Below are 17,867 nucleotides of genomic sequence, written 5' to 3' on the forward strand. Positions count from 1 at the left end.
TCTGCTTGGCTTTGAAAGTCACAGTTCACTGACCAATTCTTTCCCTTGTGAATCCCATCCAATTTCTCATGTCCAGACTGACTGAGCTGCCAAACTAGCCATGTCTTTTGCATCTCTGTATGTTGCTCCCGCCTTGAACATTCAAGGAAGCATGCCAGAGGATAAGATTACCAGAAAAACTCCAAGCTTTCTCTCATTTGTTTTTTTTTCCTTGCCATTGTCTCCAAGCTAAATTTCTGCTTTTCTTCTTCTTCTTCCTCCTAGAAGCTATGTGTGTACTTGGGTCATTTCCCTTTTATTCCAGATCCATTCTAGATTTTATATCTATTTCTAATTTTGGGTTCCATTTCTCTCTGGTCTATATTTTGGGACAACTTTTTCCAATTCTAATTTCCTTCAAACTCTTACTTGTTTTATGAAGCTTATTATAGGTTTTCTATATTTAAATTTTCCTGTTCTTCATAGCATTTCTGATGATCTTATTTCCTCTAGTGACTATTTCCAGGAATAGACTATGCAACTAAGTCTTTAGCACTGCAGTTAATTTTTTTTGCTTCTCACAGCAAATCTTACTAACTTGAACCAGTTTTTTTCCTGGCCCTATTATATACTCTACTTTGTGGATTATGCAGAATCTATAGTTTTTTACTTTAATGAAGTTCTCAGGATGGCTTATAATAAGATGTAATATCAATTAAAGTACAATATAAAGTATAAACATAAAAAAATCCAGGATGTTGGAGTCCATATATTTCTAATATTTTGGAACTAGCATGTATATTTGGAAAGTTTCATAGAACCACTTTCAAAATGGCTGCCATGCCTGGCTGTCTTGCTCATTTATAAAATTACAGCTATTGCAAGCATGAACACTTGAAAATAATTATTTGGCAAAAAGAAAACAAATGAGGATGGTCTCTATAATTTCCCCAGCATCCAGTTTATTTTTTGATATATAATGAAGAAGTGGGAACTTTTCCAATTAAATACTGGGGTGTAACCAATTTTAAGAATGCTTTCCAACTCTGTTATTCTATTCTATTCTGTTCTGTTCTGTTCTGTTCTAATTTCTAAAAACTTGCTTAGAAATAAAGATGAGTCTGCTGGTGACTGCTGCTTAGCTTTTTATTGAAAAAATAAATAAAATTCAAAACTTTTAAAAGTCAGGCAGTACTGTTGGAATAACTTAAAGACAGCTGGAGGTTAGCTAAAAGAGACAAGAGAAAATCAATGGTTGAGACTCTATGTTGAACTTTCAGGCAGCAACATTCAATATATAAGTGTTGAAATTGTCAAGATGGAGAAAGCAGTGTTAAAATGCATTCCACAAAACTGCTTTTAAAGTGCAAGGGAAATGGGGCTTCATTGTGACATATAATTGCAATCTTGCTTATTTTGAAACTCTTTGTAAACACTACTGTTTGCATGTTCTTCCATTGAAATATTTTTTTATTTCCCAGTATAGCTGAAATTGCGGGAATTTTGTAAATATCAGGTATCCTGGCTATGTTTAGCTTCTTAGTCCAGACAAAATCACCCAGATGCCAGCCTTTTCCTTTTTTTCATGCCTTGAAATCATTTTTTTGATTCCCAACAACTGCATGGACTGGTCTGTTCAGTTTTTATGGCAACGTTCAGAATTGGTTTGCAATTCCCTTCTTCTTAGGGTGGAAAGGCAGAGATTGGCCCAAGGTCATCCAATTGAGTTTCTACCTTAGGCAGGACTAGAAATCAGTCTCCTGGTTTCAAGCCTGGTGCCAAACTGTCTGTCTGCCATCTACTGAGGCTTAAAACATATAAAGTACCAATAAAAGTATTGGTAAATTAAGAGTAACTTACTTTAAAAAAACATGTTATAATTTGATGCAGATTTATCAAATACAAGGTGCTATCATTTCTAATACTTTCAATTTGATTGTGGGAAGTTATGGATATTCTTGGTAATGTTCTGGTTTTTTATTTTTAAATTCTGGCTGTTTATCCTGGATTCATTTTATTTTTAATTGGTAGCTGTCCGTGCATAACAGATGGGTGGAGATAAAAATGTATTCAATCAATTGATTAATCAGTCAGTCTCCATCTCATATCTTAACTGAAAACGTAACTAAAATAGATGCTTCAAGGACAAGGTACATTGACAGGGGAAAAACTTCAAAAGGACTTTATATATATATCCTACCCTATATGTAAATATGCTATGTAAATAACAAATTTGTTATTTGTTGTGCTTTGTAAAATATAATGTATGTTCAATCCGCATGTTTCCAGATTAATTTGATGTTACTTCCATTTCTGTACCAAACTATGTAAGGCTAAGTACCAGCACAGGATCAAGCTAACAATCAGGATAATCTTGGATATGTTTAGTTGAGCACATTGCATGATATATAAGATAATGATTCCAATACTAACAGTGATACAATATAAATGCTACGAGCTTCATGTAGAAGACTGAATTTGGGGCATCTTTGTAATGCATTGACACACACATCAAACATTTCCATTAAAATTGCAGGTGGATGCCCAGCAACCTGGAATTAACAAGTATATCTTAACTAGCATCTATATAGGTGAACACCAATTGCTAAAGAATGTTTAATATGGATGAGTTTTTAATGTGCCAAAATGAAAGTATTTGATGTGAGTTTTATCCATTCTCCCCTATATGATAGAGAAAAAACATCCACAGATTTCAAAACCTTTTATACTGTACCATGCTTTTTAGTACCTTGATGTAAACTTCATTTTTTATAAATATTTTTCCCACGAGAGTATTCAGATATTTGAAATGAGGAAAATATAGGAAAAATGTATTCTTTGTGAGCAAAAATATTGTTAAAAGCCAAAAAGGTAAAAGTTAAAGGTGCGAACAACATAAAAGATAAATCACAAACAAATCATTGATATATCTAGAAATGAGAAACACAAAAACAGTTTCTGAACAGTGATGAAATGAAACATACTGTTTTAAAATCACTTGAAAATAAAGACAAATCTAATTTTATAATACATACGAAAAATTGTGTTACTCATTTGTCCAGGTCTGTCTTTTTCTTTCTTATTGTCTTGCTATCTTGTTATAGATAGTGGTGGTGCAGTGGTGATAATGCAGTTTTGCAGGCTAACTCTGCCCACAGCCAGGAGTTCAGTCCCGATTGGCTCAAGGTTTACTCAGCGCTCCATCTTTCTGAGGTCGGTAAAATGAGGTCCCAGATTGTTGAAGGCAATATGCTGACATTTGCATACTGCTCAGAGAATGCTATAAAGCACTATGGAGTAGTGTATAAGTCAAAGTGCCATTCCTATTACTACTGTATTCTGATTATCTTTTTTATCTTGGTTTGGATGAAGAGGGTGGAACCCTTGACAGTTGCTCTATGAACCTTCAAAGACAATTCTTCTTAAAAGGTTGTGTTGATCAACTCAATATGAAACATGTATTAGATGGTCCAAAAGATTCAGTAAGTTAAAATAAACTAATTGAAATCATTTGCAAAGTGAGTCTGCTTTGAGTTAGATAAAAGTTATGAATTCACTCCAGTGCACCCCCCATGCATGCTGACTAATGATCAAATACCTGTAGAAACTGTAGTAAAGTGTCATATTTGTTATAAATCCCTTTTTTTCTCTAAGAAAAGATATGTACATTGGAAGGCCTCAACATCCAGAGAATCTAACCTCAGGATGGATGTTAACTTGACTGAAATTGTTAGTCACTCCATGTAATAGAATGGCTGATCAATTCAGGCCAGGTGCAGGTTTGAAACATACTTGGTTGGTATGGTATTTTATGAATTACTGAGTTTATTACTGTTCAATCTCTCCTATTAGTATTAGTGAAAGTAATGTCTGTTGTAATGATGAACTGGAGTGCCATAGGCTAAACATCACTTGCTTGTTCATAAAGCGATTCAGAGACTTGTGTATTATGGTTTCAGTGCCTCTTGTGGCCCCCAGGCCTTTCCAAAATTTGTACCTCCATTGTAATTTGTAATATAGGATTAGAGACATAAATATATATAAGTAAATTTTAGTTAAACGATATCTAATATGGTTGACAAGGGACTCAGTGGATAAGACGCTAAGCTTGTCAATCAGAAAGGTTGGCAGTTTGGTGGTTCGAATCCCTAGTGCCGTGTAACTCCCATTACTTGTCCCAGCTTCTGCCAACCTAGCAGTTTGAAAGCACATAAAAAATGCAAGTAGAAAAATAGAGACCACTTTGATGGGAAGGTAACAGTGTTCCATGCGCTTTCGGCATTTAGTCATGCTGGCCACATGACCAAGGAGATGTCTTTGGACAGCGCTAGCTCTTCAGCTTTGAAATGGAGATGAGCACCGCCCCCTACAGTTGGGAACGAATAGCACATACATGCAAGGGGAACCTTTACCTATGGTTAACAATTAAACTAGTTAAACTTTCTTCAGGAAAGGAAACTGCATGGACATTGTAATTTTCTTAAGCTTTCTACACATGGAAAGTATATCTGGTTTCTATCACCTCCCTGGTTTCCGAGGATAAATGTTCTTTGAGACTGCACAGAAGCAATTAAGAAGTTATCTTGTCTTTTTCTGAGAGTCAGTATGGAGCTGATTTCCCGATAGGCATTTTATGGTAGGCTTTATAATCCCATGATTAACATTAGGTTCCAATAGAACTCTGCAGATCAATATACCTTCAGTAGATCTCAAAACAAATTCTATAGTGCAGAGAATCAGTTTGATATCTGCCAAAGGTCCAGGGACTGCTGCTAACCCAGACATATGTGAGTTCACTAGCAGTACTGTCTAATTGCTACTCAAGGGTACTGAAGCAAAAATGAAGGAAAAGTGACAAAAACATTAACTTGTGTTGAAGAAAAGATACAAGTGAAATACTCATTCACCCTTTTCAGTGCAATCTCCAATCATATTTTTCTCCCTTCAATGTGTACACAGAAAAGTGTGTGTTTCAACACTTATCCACAGCTATTTCATAAGATGTATTTTTTTTAAAAAAAATTTCCAGGAAAAGTCAATAGTGTTTACATTGATTACCATGCTTCAGAAGTTCCTGTGGGAGGTTTGCATGTTTTCCTAATGTCAATTTATGAATCCATTAAGCAACTTTGCAGCTGAGTGAAATGCTGTAACTGACTGTAGGGAAATTTTGGTGGGAGGTGCTTGTGAACATTTCCAGCTCATGGCTTCATATATCTAATCATAACACAAAAAAGGGGTCCCCTGGCTACTTATATAATAATGGAGATTGTATATAATTTATGTGTCTATATATGTATTTTCTTTTTAGCATGCATATGGCCTGAAATTTTCCTAGCCACTATGCCTTATTGCCTTTGTGGATTGGGATAACACTAGAAACATGCAAGATTTTTTTAAAAATAAATTATTGTTGCTAATTGGACTGGCTTTGTCATTACTTCAGGCAAACTCAGTTTTGATTCTGAGTAGCTCACGGTTGATTCAGCAGTTTGAATGCTTTGATATTTCTGAAGTTGGTAAGACTTTATTTTGAATTAGGGCTTTAAATTAAGCACCTTCTTGTTTCAGTGTTTCTTCAGTCCTGGACCAACATGTTCTGTGCGTGTAGCGTATTCAGAATCTCCTTTTAAGTATTGCAAATATCAGACGAGGTTGTCAAATAATGTGTAGAATTACACCATGTCCACTTACTAGATGCACCATACCAGTGACGTGCGGTGAGGTTTATGACTGGTGAGGCACTGACACAGTGCTGAGTTTCAAATATTTTTAGACTTGTGGACTTCAACTCCCAGAATTCCACAGCCATGAGTGCTCAGTTCCAATTTAAAGCGACAGCATTTGTTTTTCTCCTTTGCTCCTTCTTTCTTTTTCTTTTTCTTCTCCTTCCCCTCCTTCCTCCCTGTCTCCCTTCCTCCCCCTCTCTCAAACACACACAAACACACACACACACACACACAAGTTGGATTGGACAACCTCTCCTACCCCTTCCCTCTCTCACTCACTCTCAAACAAACCCCCACACAAACAAAAGTTGGATTGGATATCTTTTCCAGTGGCTTGAAAGCAGCTCCTCTGCCACCCCCCCCATTCAATACAATACAATACAATACAATACAATACAATACAATAGTAGAGTTGGAAGGGACCTTGGAGGTCTTCTAGTCCAACCCCCTGCCTAGGCAGGAAACCCTATACCGTTCCAGACAAATGGCTATCCAACATCTTCTTAAAGACTTCCAGTGTTGGGACATTCACAACTTCTGGAGGCAACTTCTGTTCCACTGATCAATTGTTCTAACTGTCAGGAAATTTCTCCTCAGTTCTAAGTTGCTTCTCTCCTTGATTAGTTTCCACCCATTGCTTCTTGTTCTGTCCTCAGGTGCCTTGGAGAAGCTGCCCCTGCTGCCTTTCCCAAACACCTCCACAATTGCAAATGCAGCCTGCTGTCTGGGTGGGAAATGCCTGGAACACAATAAAGCCCACCCACCACCTCCTGCTGGCAGGCTGGGGTGAGAGGAGAGGCAGAGAAGCCGGAGGGGAGCCGAGCCTTCCAAAATAAAGAGGCTGGGGGGAAGTGTGTGGCTCTTTGCCTGGCTTCCTGCCTCCTCCTGTGGTCTCCTCAGTGCTCGCTTGTGCTCTCCCTCCCCAAGTGTAGTTTGATTGCAGGTGGAGCCACATTGCCTTTTCAAACTTGTAATCAGTGAAGCTGGGCTAGATTCTTATATAGTTTTATCTAGCTGTGTGTGTGTGTGAGAGAAATGAATGGGGGCCTGGGGAGGAAGTCACTACACTTGGGGAGGGAGAGCACCAGTGAGGTTAAGCAGAGTCATCCACGGTGAGGCAGCAACTAGCTCAGCTTTTTCCTTTTACTTTTTTTTTTCATGATGAGAGTGGTGAGGCTGTGCCTCACTTGCCTCACCTGACTGCACGTCACTGCACCATACAATAGAAGGCAAAAAACCTTGCATTTTTATTGAGAATGATGAAAGTAGTATTGTGATATCATGATGCAAGCTCTGTTTAATTTTCTGTGGGAAAATTCTTGAGAGGAAGAAGAATGAGAAGCCACAGACTAAGTAAAGCTCAAATAAGAGGCAGTTTAACATTGTTTTCAGACTTGAAAGATTCTGCTAATGTAAACTTATAATGAAGGTAGCATTATTACTCATGGGTTGTCTGGATTCTCTAAAATGGTTGATATCAGTCTTGCAAGCTGAAAGACACCCCCCCCCTTGCTTCTAGCGCCCAAGAAACTAGGGAGAATCCTTTCTGAGATATCTGCTATACCCTTCTTGCTTCTATAGGCTAAAATGCCTCTTATCTACCATTGCCTAATCTATGGCTGCTTATCTCACTCAAAGATATTCTCACAGACCATTACATTTGGTCCCTTTGTGTCTTGTGCTTACCATTCAACCATCCTCGAACCAGCACAACTGCATCCCCCTTTGCTCTCCAGCCACAGACATGAATGCGTGGTTGTACAGCAGATTACTTCATCCTAAGAAATCTTTTATTCCCATCCTAAGAAATCTTTTATTCCCATAAATAAATGTACTTTTCCTCCAAAGAAGTGAACAGGCATTAAAAACCTTTGTTTTTAAGTTGTATAAGATAATGACAGGGGTGAAATCAACTTACCTTCGCTATTGGTTCACAAATGTGAGTGCGCTTGCTCGCTTCACTTGCACCACCACCGTGCATGTGAAGGACCTTCTGTGCTTGCGCAGAGTGTCAAAAATGGCATGTGATGATGTATGGGTGGGTGGGTGGAGTTCCTATTGCCACCACTACCGGTTCGCCAAACCGGATAGAACCGGCTGAATTGCACCACTGGATAATGGCTACTGCAAGCTAATTGTCAGTTTCTATATGCATGTTTAAGGAACTTTATTTTTATTTATTCTGCCTCTTTGTTAGATAGTACAATAAAAATGCAACTTGCCAACAAACATAAAGGTTTCTCATATAAAGTATAATTTGACCAATGAGAATAAACTCATCCTGTATGTACTCCAAAATTAGAAGTTACAGCAATCATTACTGTTGGAATAAATACATTCTTTTCCTCTACATCCAATTTGAACTATTCAGAAATACTTTGGAATGTATCTGAATTTTGTTTTAGACACATTTTCTTTTCATTACTGTAGTTACTTTTCTTGGTCCTTTGGAGATAGTAATCAAAAGTCAGATTTGGCTTGTTCTTCTAAATCAAATGGAACTGAATACCTTTGTTCAAAACACAAACATGGTTTAAATCTAATATGTAAATCTTATTTCTTAAGTTTTCTACTTCCTTGGCCTTTGAAGACCCTTCAAGTTCAAGAAGAAAAGAAGACAGCCATTTTATAATTTTCACATTTCATTTAATGCATTTAATATTTAGCTCATTGGTTTGTAATAGGTGACAACCAATAGAGCGCGTAATAGAAAATAAAATAAATAAAAACAAAGAGTTATATCTATGCTTTTATTAGCTAAAAACTGGATTAAGAAAAAAAATGTTTTCCCATCTCCCAGCAGAGGTAGCAAATTATTCGGGATTTTATGTTCTTTGCCCATTTCTTATTTGGTTTTCTTTTTTTTCTATTCAATATGAACAGCCTGTATGCAATGAAAATAACATAGTTTCATTGAATGGTCCCCTTCTAAATTTTTATAATTGTATTTTGTACTTAGTCATTCTTGGAGACTCCCATAGATACCTGTCTCTTGTTTCTTCATATTAATTTTGGTTCTATTGTTTTATCATCTGTATTTCCTATTAGAGGGAATTCATTCATTCATCTTATATACTTCCCAATTTACCAGAGGTGCCTCTAGACAGCTTATAATTATTACAACTTATTAGTTTTTAAAGTTCACAACACTGGAGAGCAAAAACTACTTCCCCAACATGTGCCCATAATGACAGACTGATATTGTTATTTGAGCTGATATTTTTGATAATCACTCTCTCTTTGAGGGGACCTTGATTCTCTCTGAGCTTGTTTTCTTGCAGATGTTTCAATACCCTATCTAGGTAACAACCTTTGTCTAGGTTTTCTTCTAGATATATGTTAGGGAGCTTTTTAAAATTCTTTGGCATCATGGCTCACTTTCCAGCTTCCAGAAGTACAAACTGAAAATTAGATGGATGAATCACCATACATCTATTCTCAAGTAAATGCTTCAGTCTGCCTACAGAATCGTAACAAGGAAATCCAGAAATGCAAATATGGAAGTATTTATTTGTGTATGTAGCAGATGTTATATCGTTACTATAAAGCTGGATAAATTTTACCTTTATCTCTGAAAAGAAAACTACTGAAGAGAAATTGTAGTATTTTACAAAAGTTTTCAATTCTTATTCAGAATAATTCTAATTCCAGTTTATTCCAATTGTTCTCTTTATCCATTTTTGCCTAAAGTTTTTTTTTCTTTCTCTAATTCTTGTTAAATCTGAAATGTTTTTTATATTTTATTGTATCGTAAGCTGCCCAGAGTCGCTTTGGATAGAGAGTTGACAAAAAAGGTATTTTCAAAATTGTCATCCTAAGTCGTTAAGCAAGTATTTAACTAATGGATTGTTCTCTTGTTTTACCTATTCGATTGAGTGGCCAGTACCTAATTCTAATTGTCATGACATCAAATCTCACAGGCAGAAGTCATCCATTTTTAAAAAGAAGAAAATCCACAAATTAAGCAATTCAGTTCCATTGAGCTACAGATTCCTCTAGCTTGCTTTATTTCCAGAGTGATCCACTAACTGCTTTCCTTTCAAATTTTTGGCCACGGACCATTTTAAGACATTGCTTTAGCCAGATATAAATTGATATCATTCTTACCAACTACTTAGCAATGCAATTTATAATATCCATCTTGGGGGAGATTTTGAATGACAGATCTTGTGGCTAAGCAATCTGGACTAATTTGTGTCAAAATGTGCACACCTGTTTCCAAAGGCTGGGGATTACAGTTTTAATCTATTCACTGATTTGCCTTCTTCAGAGTATTTTATCACATTGAACATCCACCAGATGTGGTATAATTTTAAATAACAACAATAAATGCAACAATAATAGAGCAGTCAACACTGAAAGGGTGACAACCTGCCTGAGTTGATAATACTAATGAATTGTCCCACTTTTGAAATTGGAAACATGACATGTTCTTTGGATTTTGTTTGGTAAAATTTGTAACTTTATTGCAAATGAAAAACCATCCATTTCTATTGACACTATTTAGATAGTTGTTTATAGGCCAGCCCAATGAAATCTTTTTTCCCCCTCTGGATTAAAATGTTCTTACTTCTTCCAATCTGATCTATACTTTAAAGTTCACTTGGAGAATGGCAAGAATTATCATGGGATCGCTGACTAGCCCAGAATCCAAATACATGGAGAAACATACATTATAATAATTTATATGTAAGAAATATGTAGTACATAATTATTAATACAAGTAATTTTTAATTATTTTTGTGTACATCTTTTTGTAGGGAGCAGATGTTTCCTAGGCATCCTCAATAGAAAATTGATACTCTTACTGTGACTATGGTGCAGGCAGAGAAGATATTGACATATTTTTTTGTGTTATTTGTATTGTTCATGGCAAAAGATAAGAGGTATTTTATCAGTTTGGCAAATGTCCAATGTTATTGAAGTTTCACAAATTCTTGAATGAAATTACTTGTATTGATTAGAACAGCTGAGACTGATGCACAAATTATTAATATAATCATTACTGTGAAAACTCTGTTCCTAAAGCAAGTTGTGTAGATCTCTTTAATGTTTTAAAAGTGGGAAAGCAAATCAAAATTTATATTGCAAATTGTTAGCCAACACCACTCTTTACTTAGGACTTTCAGAACCTTACGTAAGAATCTACTTTTTAATTGATAGGTTTTCAACATAACACTTACTGGATCATGATATGATTAGCTGGTACTTAACTCTAAAATTAAATAATATAATCAATGCAATGAAAAACAGTAGTAACGACAGTGAATTTCCTTGATATTAGCTGTCTCATACTATAACCACTGATCAGCAACTGTGTCCTATTGTACCACTGATCTTTATACAAAGGCCCTGATGTTTCTACTGACTGCTGTTATTTCTAGGTATCTGATTATCCAAATATGCACAAGACCAAGCCTTAAGAACAAATGCATACAAAGGTAGTACTAAGACAGTGATGGTGAACCTTTTTGTCACCGAGTGTTGAAAATGTCGCATGGAAATGTCGCATGCGCACCTGTTTGTCAGGGCTGTGCTCTGGAAAAGCCTAACTTCCAGGTTCTAGCTCGCATGCGCACCTGACAATCAGCTGGCCGGTGCCCATGCACAGGGCAGTTTTTGGCACTACCATGAACATGAAGAATAGCTGATCATCACGTATGCATACGCGCTAGAAACCCAGCAAAGCCCCGTGTGCCAGGCGATATGGTTTCTTGTGTCACTTTGGGCACACGTGTCATAGGTTCGCCATCATGGTACTAAGACAACAATAGGCAGTAAATGCCTCCTTTTTAAAGAAGCTGAAGAAACAGTGGATCATCTAAGTAGCTGCTGCAAAAAAAAAAAGACTGCATAAATTGACTACAAACAATAGCAGGACAAAGTAGCAACAATGGTGCATTGGAATATTTGCAAGAAATACAATTTTTCTGCAAGCAGGAACTGGTGAGACCTCACCATAAACAAAATAATAGAAAATGAAGAAACCAAAGTGCTCTGGGACTTTAGAATTGGCTTAATAATTGATGATAAGAAAGACAAAGAACCTGGATAGTGGATGTTGCAATAGCAATAGCACTTAGACTTATATACTATATATACTCAGTGCTTTACAGTCCTCTCTTAAGTTGTCTACAGTCAGCATATTGCTCCCCCCCCCCAACTTGGGTCCTCATTTTATCAACCTCGGAAGGATGTAAGGCTGAATCAACATTGAGCCGTTCAGAATTGAAGTTTCAGAATCTAAACATCAGGTTGACTGAGCATCCAACCTTAATAAAAATAATTGGCCAAAATTTCCAAAAGAGAATTGTTTCCACAAGAAATTTCAAGACATATGAGATTCTGCCCATTTCATGTTTAGAAAAATATATTTTAATTTTTTTTGGGGGGTCTACAGTATGTGAACATATGCAATGGTGCATGAAAGGGTTCTTTATTTTTGACCAGCTGTTTTAATTATAACAAAAATAATCAAAGAGTTACAGTTGTAATTTCATTACAATTTTTGCTTCACAGGAAGAAACAGAATTTAGCAAGCATTGTAGTAAAGTAGAATGTGGATTATATCCAAGTACACTCTGCAATAAATCTATTTCTCAAGATTTCAGATTTGGAATCAGAGGATTCATAGGAATATGTCTATTGGTTAAACAGTAAGAACATAAATGATTAATATGTTGGCCCAATTCTCAGGTGTTAGCTGCTTTGAATAGGACATGATCTCTCATATCAACTGGAAAGAAAAGAGAGTTAATCTGAGGTACCAATAAAGGAGAATATTTGTAGCTCAGGGTTGAAATGAGAGTTGATCTGTCTTTTATTTCTGAAGGAAAGTTGTGATAAACATGAATACATGTTCTGGAGATAGCCAAAAACCCAATTAATCTCATATTTTTTTTTGTTTTTCATCAATATTCAAGTTTCAAAATATTTCAGTTTTGAAATAACTTCCTGCCGCAAATAACTTAAAAGCAATTTGGGGCAGTGACTCATCTAATTATAATTTGACCTAGATTTGATTTTTTAAGATAAATCAGAAAGAGACAAGGTATATTTCCTTGTATTTCCAAAGAAATGAAACTGTTAGGGAAAAGGATAGCAGAAATTTTGATGGCTTCTGTCCAAAATTTTAATCTATTTCTAATTGCTAAAGGTCCTTAAAGCCACAGAATTGTAAAAACAATGTGCTAGGAGAGATGATCACTGCTCTGAGTTGGCAGGAACAAGTCTTTGGAATGATATGCAATTTAAATGTTACAAATGTCACATTTAGAAACTATAGGTGAAACACTGGCACATTCATTTGTGCTTCTGAATAAGAGCAAGTCAATAGTTTATAAATGTTTCATTTGAAACAATTTTCTTTCAAATTTGTTACATCTTTGTGATTATTATAGAAATTTTCCATTATGTGTTTGTTGTTCTGAACTGGTTACAGTAATAAAAGATTTTCAGATATGAAAGCTATGTTTTTCACATTCAACAGTAACCCTTTTGATAATGGAAAACCTCAGAAAGCAAACATTTCAGCCAAAAAGCTTCTCCTTTGAGTGAGATTACAAGCAGTAAGTTACTATTGTCTTGGAGACCTGAGGTGGCATCAGATCTTTAAGGGAGATCTTATCAAACATTTTCCTCAGAATGTAAAGCGCTTCTTTCCTGAGATTGAACCAACCGATGAGTCATCATATAACATATCTGTGAAAATCTTGCAAAAAGACATACTTTGAAACACGAGGGAATATTTAATAAGTCACTTTCTTTGAACCATTAAAGTAGCTGCATCTATTTCTAGGCTCATGTAGCTGCTTTTTAAATTGCTTCTAACTGTTTCTGTATCTGTGTCCTTTTACATTTTGATCCCCCCCCCCTTTAGTATTCTCCTTAGTTAAACCTTGGGTAGGCTTTGAGAAGTCAGTCTTTAAAACTTCATTTCAAGAATGGAAAATAACTGGAGGACTTGTTATTCAACTTTTACTTTATTAACTTTACCTAACCACGTTCCTATTTCTTTTTTAAAGCCATTCTTATTACCGTTTAGGCTTTGCTTGAACCAGACTTCCCCAACTTCAGTTGTGCATTCTACAACTGTCAATCAATGACCATGAACTACAAACTTCTAGAGAAATCTAGATTAGGAGAAGTTGGGTTGGACTTTCTTTTTCTTGGTCAGGTGACATTTCATCTTAAAATCACACCAAGTATACAAAATTGGCTATATGTTTGCAAATCTTTTGTCTAAACTGCACATCATAAGAAATTTTCCTGAGTCTCTTAGATTATAATAAAGTATATGGCCAATTTTTATCCTGCAGGATGGTATGTTATTTGTTAATTAAATTAAATATTATACTACTCCTAAAATTAGAACTTTTTCTACTAAACCTGGCAGACACACTATACAGTATGAAATGGAAAATAAATCCTAATCTTTTGCAGCTTTCTTTCACTAAATTAGGAAAACTATTGGGAAGAAAAGCAAGGCTTTTGAAGTTGCCTACCAACAAGTATAATTTGAACAGGACATTGAATAGGCACACACTTATCTAGTCACAGTACTTTCTGCCACAGAGAGATAAACTTTATTTTCACTCCTCCCTTTTTTTTGGTCCCTTTGAGTCAGAGTTTTTGTCAAAAATTCTGTGAAGCTACAGTGATGTTTCAACCTATTCATTTTGCTTCGTCTTCTTCTCCTTCTCCTTCTTCTCCAGTAAACTGTGCAGAGTTGTAGGCTTGATGACCACTGCAAAACCATGACTCAATCAATCAAAATTGCAAAAATGCATGGTAATGAAGAGAAAGAGCGACACGCACATATACAAACAGAAATACAGAGAGAAATGCTATTTTGCTTAGTTTGTGGAATTTCCTTTGTGGAGTTTGCTGTTTAATTAGATTATAAAAAATAAGTAGCTCTTCAGTCTTTCATTAATTTTCAAAAAGAATGCACCTATCTATTCAGAGCATCCACAGAATGTGATTTTTTTTAAAAAATAGTGATAACGATAGTATAATGGAGGTTCTGCCATTTTTTATGTCAAATAAAAATGGGGGGAACTTTAATTCTACCATCATTGCCACTATCTTGACTACAGCCTTGCACTTGCACTTGCTCCCTGTATATGAAATTTGTATCCCTCTGTACACACACACACACACACACACACACACACAGCATATATATATATATATATATATATATATATATATATATATATATATATATATATATATATATATATATATATATGCTGTATGTATGTATGTATGTATGCTGTATGTATGTATGTATGTGTGTGTATATATATACACACACACACACACATACAGCAAATATATATATATATGTTTTTTTCTTTTTTGTTTACATACAACAATTTCTGAAACCATTCTGAATGAGCATTCATAGACAGAGCATACTAATGCCAAAATGCATATTTTGCTGAATCATAGCAGTGCAGTAGAATAACATATCAAGAAAATTGATATTATCAGTCATGATGTCAAAATACCCATAATACTTACCACTATGTTATATGAGAACCAACGGGAACTTTATTGAGCTTATCTCCACTTAGATGAAGGATCCCAGTTTTGGTAAAGAACTTCTACTTACATCAACCAGCATGGCCAATGGTGAAAGATGATAGTGGTTCCAGCCAAGTGTTTTGAAGATCATACATTAGCCAATGCTGACTTAAATGCACATGCTTTTAATCTGTGAACGATGACACACTCAAAGCTAAAATAATGAAGTTGTAGTCCCAAAAGAGCTGGAGGGCACCATGTTGAGCAATATTGATCTAGTTAATCCTAAACTTGAAGAAACGTTGCCCTTTCTTTCTTAGACAATATAGTACAATTACTAATCTGGAGCCTTTCTCACAGAAGTGAACAAGAAGTCTCCTCATGTAAGATTTTGTGGTCAGGAAAGGGAAAAAATTATTTAGAGAGACAAAAATAATGAAATGAGCTTTAACATTTTCACAACAAAGCCAGTATGGTTTATTTCTAAATTTTTATTATTCAATTTTTATTTCAATTTTTTAAAATATGCAATGAACATACCTAATACTCCTGCCTCCTATTTTCCCCAGAATAACAACCCTGTGAGAAGGATTAGGTTGAGATCAGTGACTGACTCAAAGTCACACAGTCAGCTTTCATGCTTAAAGTGGGACTAGAACTCACAGCGTTCTGGTTACTAAACGAATGTCTTAATCACTACTCCAAACTGACTCTCTATAATAATACTTACAATAATAATATTTATAAATTCTTTTTTATAAAATTTAAAAATATATTCTTGATCACCTTGCTTCAATTGGGTGCCCTCCAGGTGTTCTAGACTACAACTCCCTGGATTTTTAGCAGCCACAAGTCAATGCTCTTGATGAACTGTGACTACATAGCAATGATGTGCCAAACCCTTGTTCCAGGGATGGTCTAGACATTTCTGAAAATTAATCTGAATACAGAAGTGGTTTGCAGTATTCTGAGAGTGGCTCTGCCTTGAAAACAAAAGCCACTTATGTTGTTTTGGAGATGCTATTCTAGCATTCCATTCCCCAAGTGGTGGGTTTTGCACATTCTAAATACATAGTAAACCAGTTTAAACAGAATAAAGAATGAATACAGGAAAATACATAATCGTATTTTTTACTGAATGAAATAACAAGTAAAAGTCATGGTGTTATAGTCGGTTGTTGTTGTTTTTTTAAACCAAGAACCATAGATGTACTGATATGAAATGTAAACGATTGCATTATAAAGATGCTATCCGAGAAAAGTGACTGAACAATTTGAAACCTGAAGCTGCAGATAATACCCTACCATGAACCGTACTGTTTCTATGTGTGTAAAAATGCAAATAGTGAATTTTATCTATGCAAAATGTAAAAACAAACTTAATAATTTTTAAGATCTCAGGGTGCATTTCTATTTTCTATCTGAAGAATTATTTCATTGGGACTTTGTAAAAAATATTTTTCCCACTGAGAATAGGAAAGGTTTTATTTTGTTGCTAAAGAAAATGTGGCTCTGAAAGGCAGTCAAAATTAGGACACTGCAATTAAATGAACCACTTTCTCTTATGCAACATAAACATTTATTTTAATACCAAGGACTATTTTACAACTCAGTGGAAATATGCAGCAATGCCATCTATTTCCATCATCAGGATGACAAAAACAATGCACTCTCAACAGCCACAAGAGCCTGCCTTGTGTTAGTGATAAAAATATATATATTTATATATATATATATATATATGCAGCTACTATGTGCATTAAACAATATCTCTACATGAATTTGTAAGGACTGAAATATGTTTCATGTTTTTTCTAGGGAAGAAGGGCACTGGTGCAAAAATACTGCTCTTGGAGAACTGTGAAAATATGTGGATATATGGAGAGTTTTTTTTTTCCTTGTGTTCCAAGGCCGTTCTTTTTCCAATATCAATTAAATATCGACTTCTTCTATTTGAGACCACCTTTCTGGGGTATAAATAATGCCCCAAAGGTAGAAGTCCAATCCTCTGTGCCAGATTCATCTGCAAGAATATTCTCAAAAGTAACTGCAATTATGTAATTGAAACCCCACATCCTTTTACAAGCACTGTGCCTATGGTGTAGCCATCATCTGGATTTTTTAAAAACCTCTTTTCCTAAATGCCCTGTATGTAATTATTCAGTAATAAGTCTCAGTGAGCTCAATGGGATTTATTTCTAACTACCAGTAAGTGATGCACACCCATGCACCCCAATTTCCCTCCTGTGAATATTTAAATTGAATATTAGTACAATTTCACTATATGTTCCCCTTGGAGAGACTAATTTCACCACAGTGAAAAACATTCTTGCTTCTTCTTTTCTGTTTTTCTAAAGCTTACAAATCTCTCTAGCGCTTTGTCAACTATAGAACTATAGTCGCGATTAACCAATTACAATTTAAAGACCAACAGAATACAAGAAGCAGTTTTTCTGATTATATTTGATAGCTACGTATTAGAAAAATCAAAGTGATAGCACTCATGGAAATACAAGTAGTGACTAACCTATCTTATTTGCATCAAGTTGATCTCACTAACAGATTAATCCGTTATAGGATTCCCTTGAGGCATGAAAACCTTATAAGTTAAAAACCAAACTACTTTGC

General features: G+C 35.4%; 1 protein-coding gene across 1 annotated transcript in view; it reads right to left on the reverse strand.

Annotated features, from left to right (window-relative positions):
* Positions 1-12,072: 12,072 nt before the first annotated feature.
* PLXDC2 (plexin domain containing 2) overlaps positions 12,073-17,867 on the reverse strand; it is a 289,186-nt gene continuing 283,391 nt past the window's right edge. Inside the window, exon 15 of the mRNA XM_081970903.1 lies at positions 12,073-14,454. Coding sequence (XP_081827029.1) covers positions 14,378-14,454 — 77 coding nt within the window. The 3' untranslated portion in view covers positions 12,073-14,377. The remainder of the gene's footprint in view (positions 14,455-17,867) is intronic.

The sequence above is a fragment of the Natrix helvetica genome, assembly GCF_964273705.1.
Source record: "Natrix helvetica genome assembly, chromosome: Z".
NCBI classification, from domain to species: domain Eukaryota; kingdom Metazoa; phylum Chordata; class Lepidosauria; order Squamata; family Natricidae; genus Natrix; species Natrix helvetica.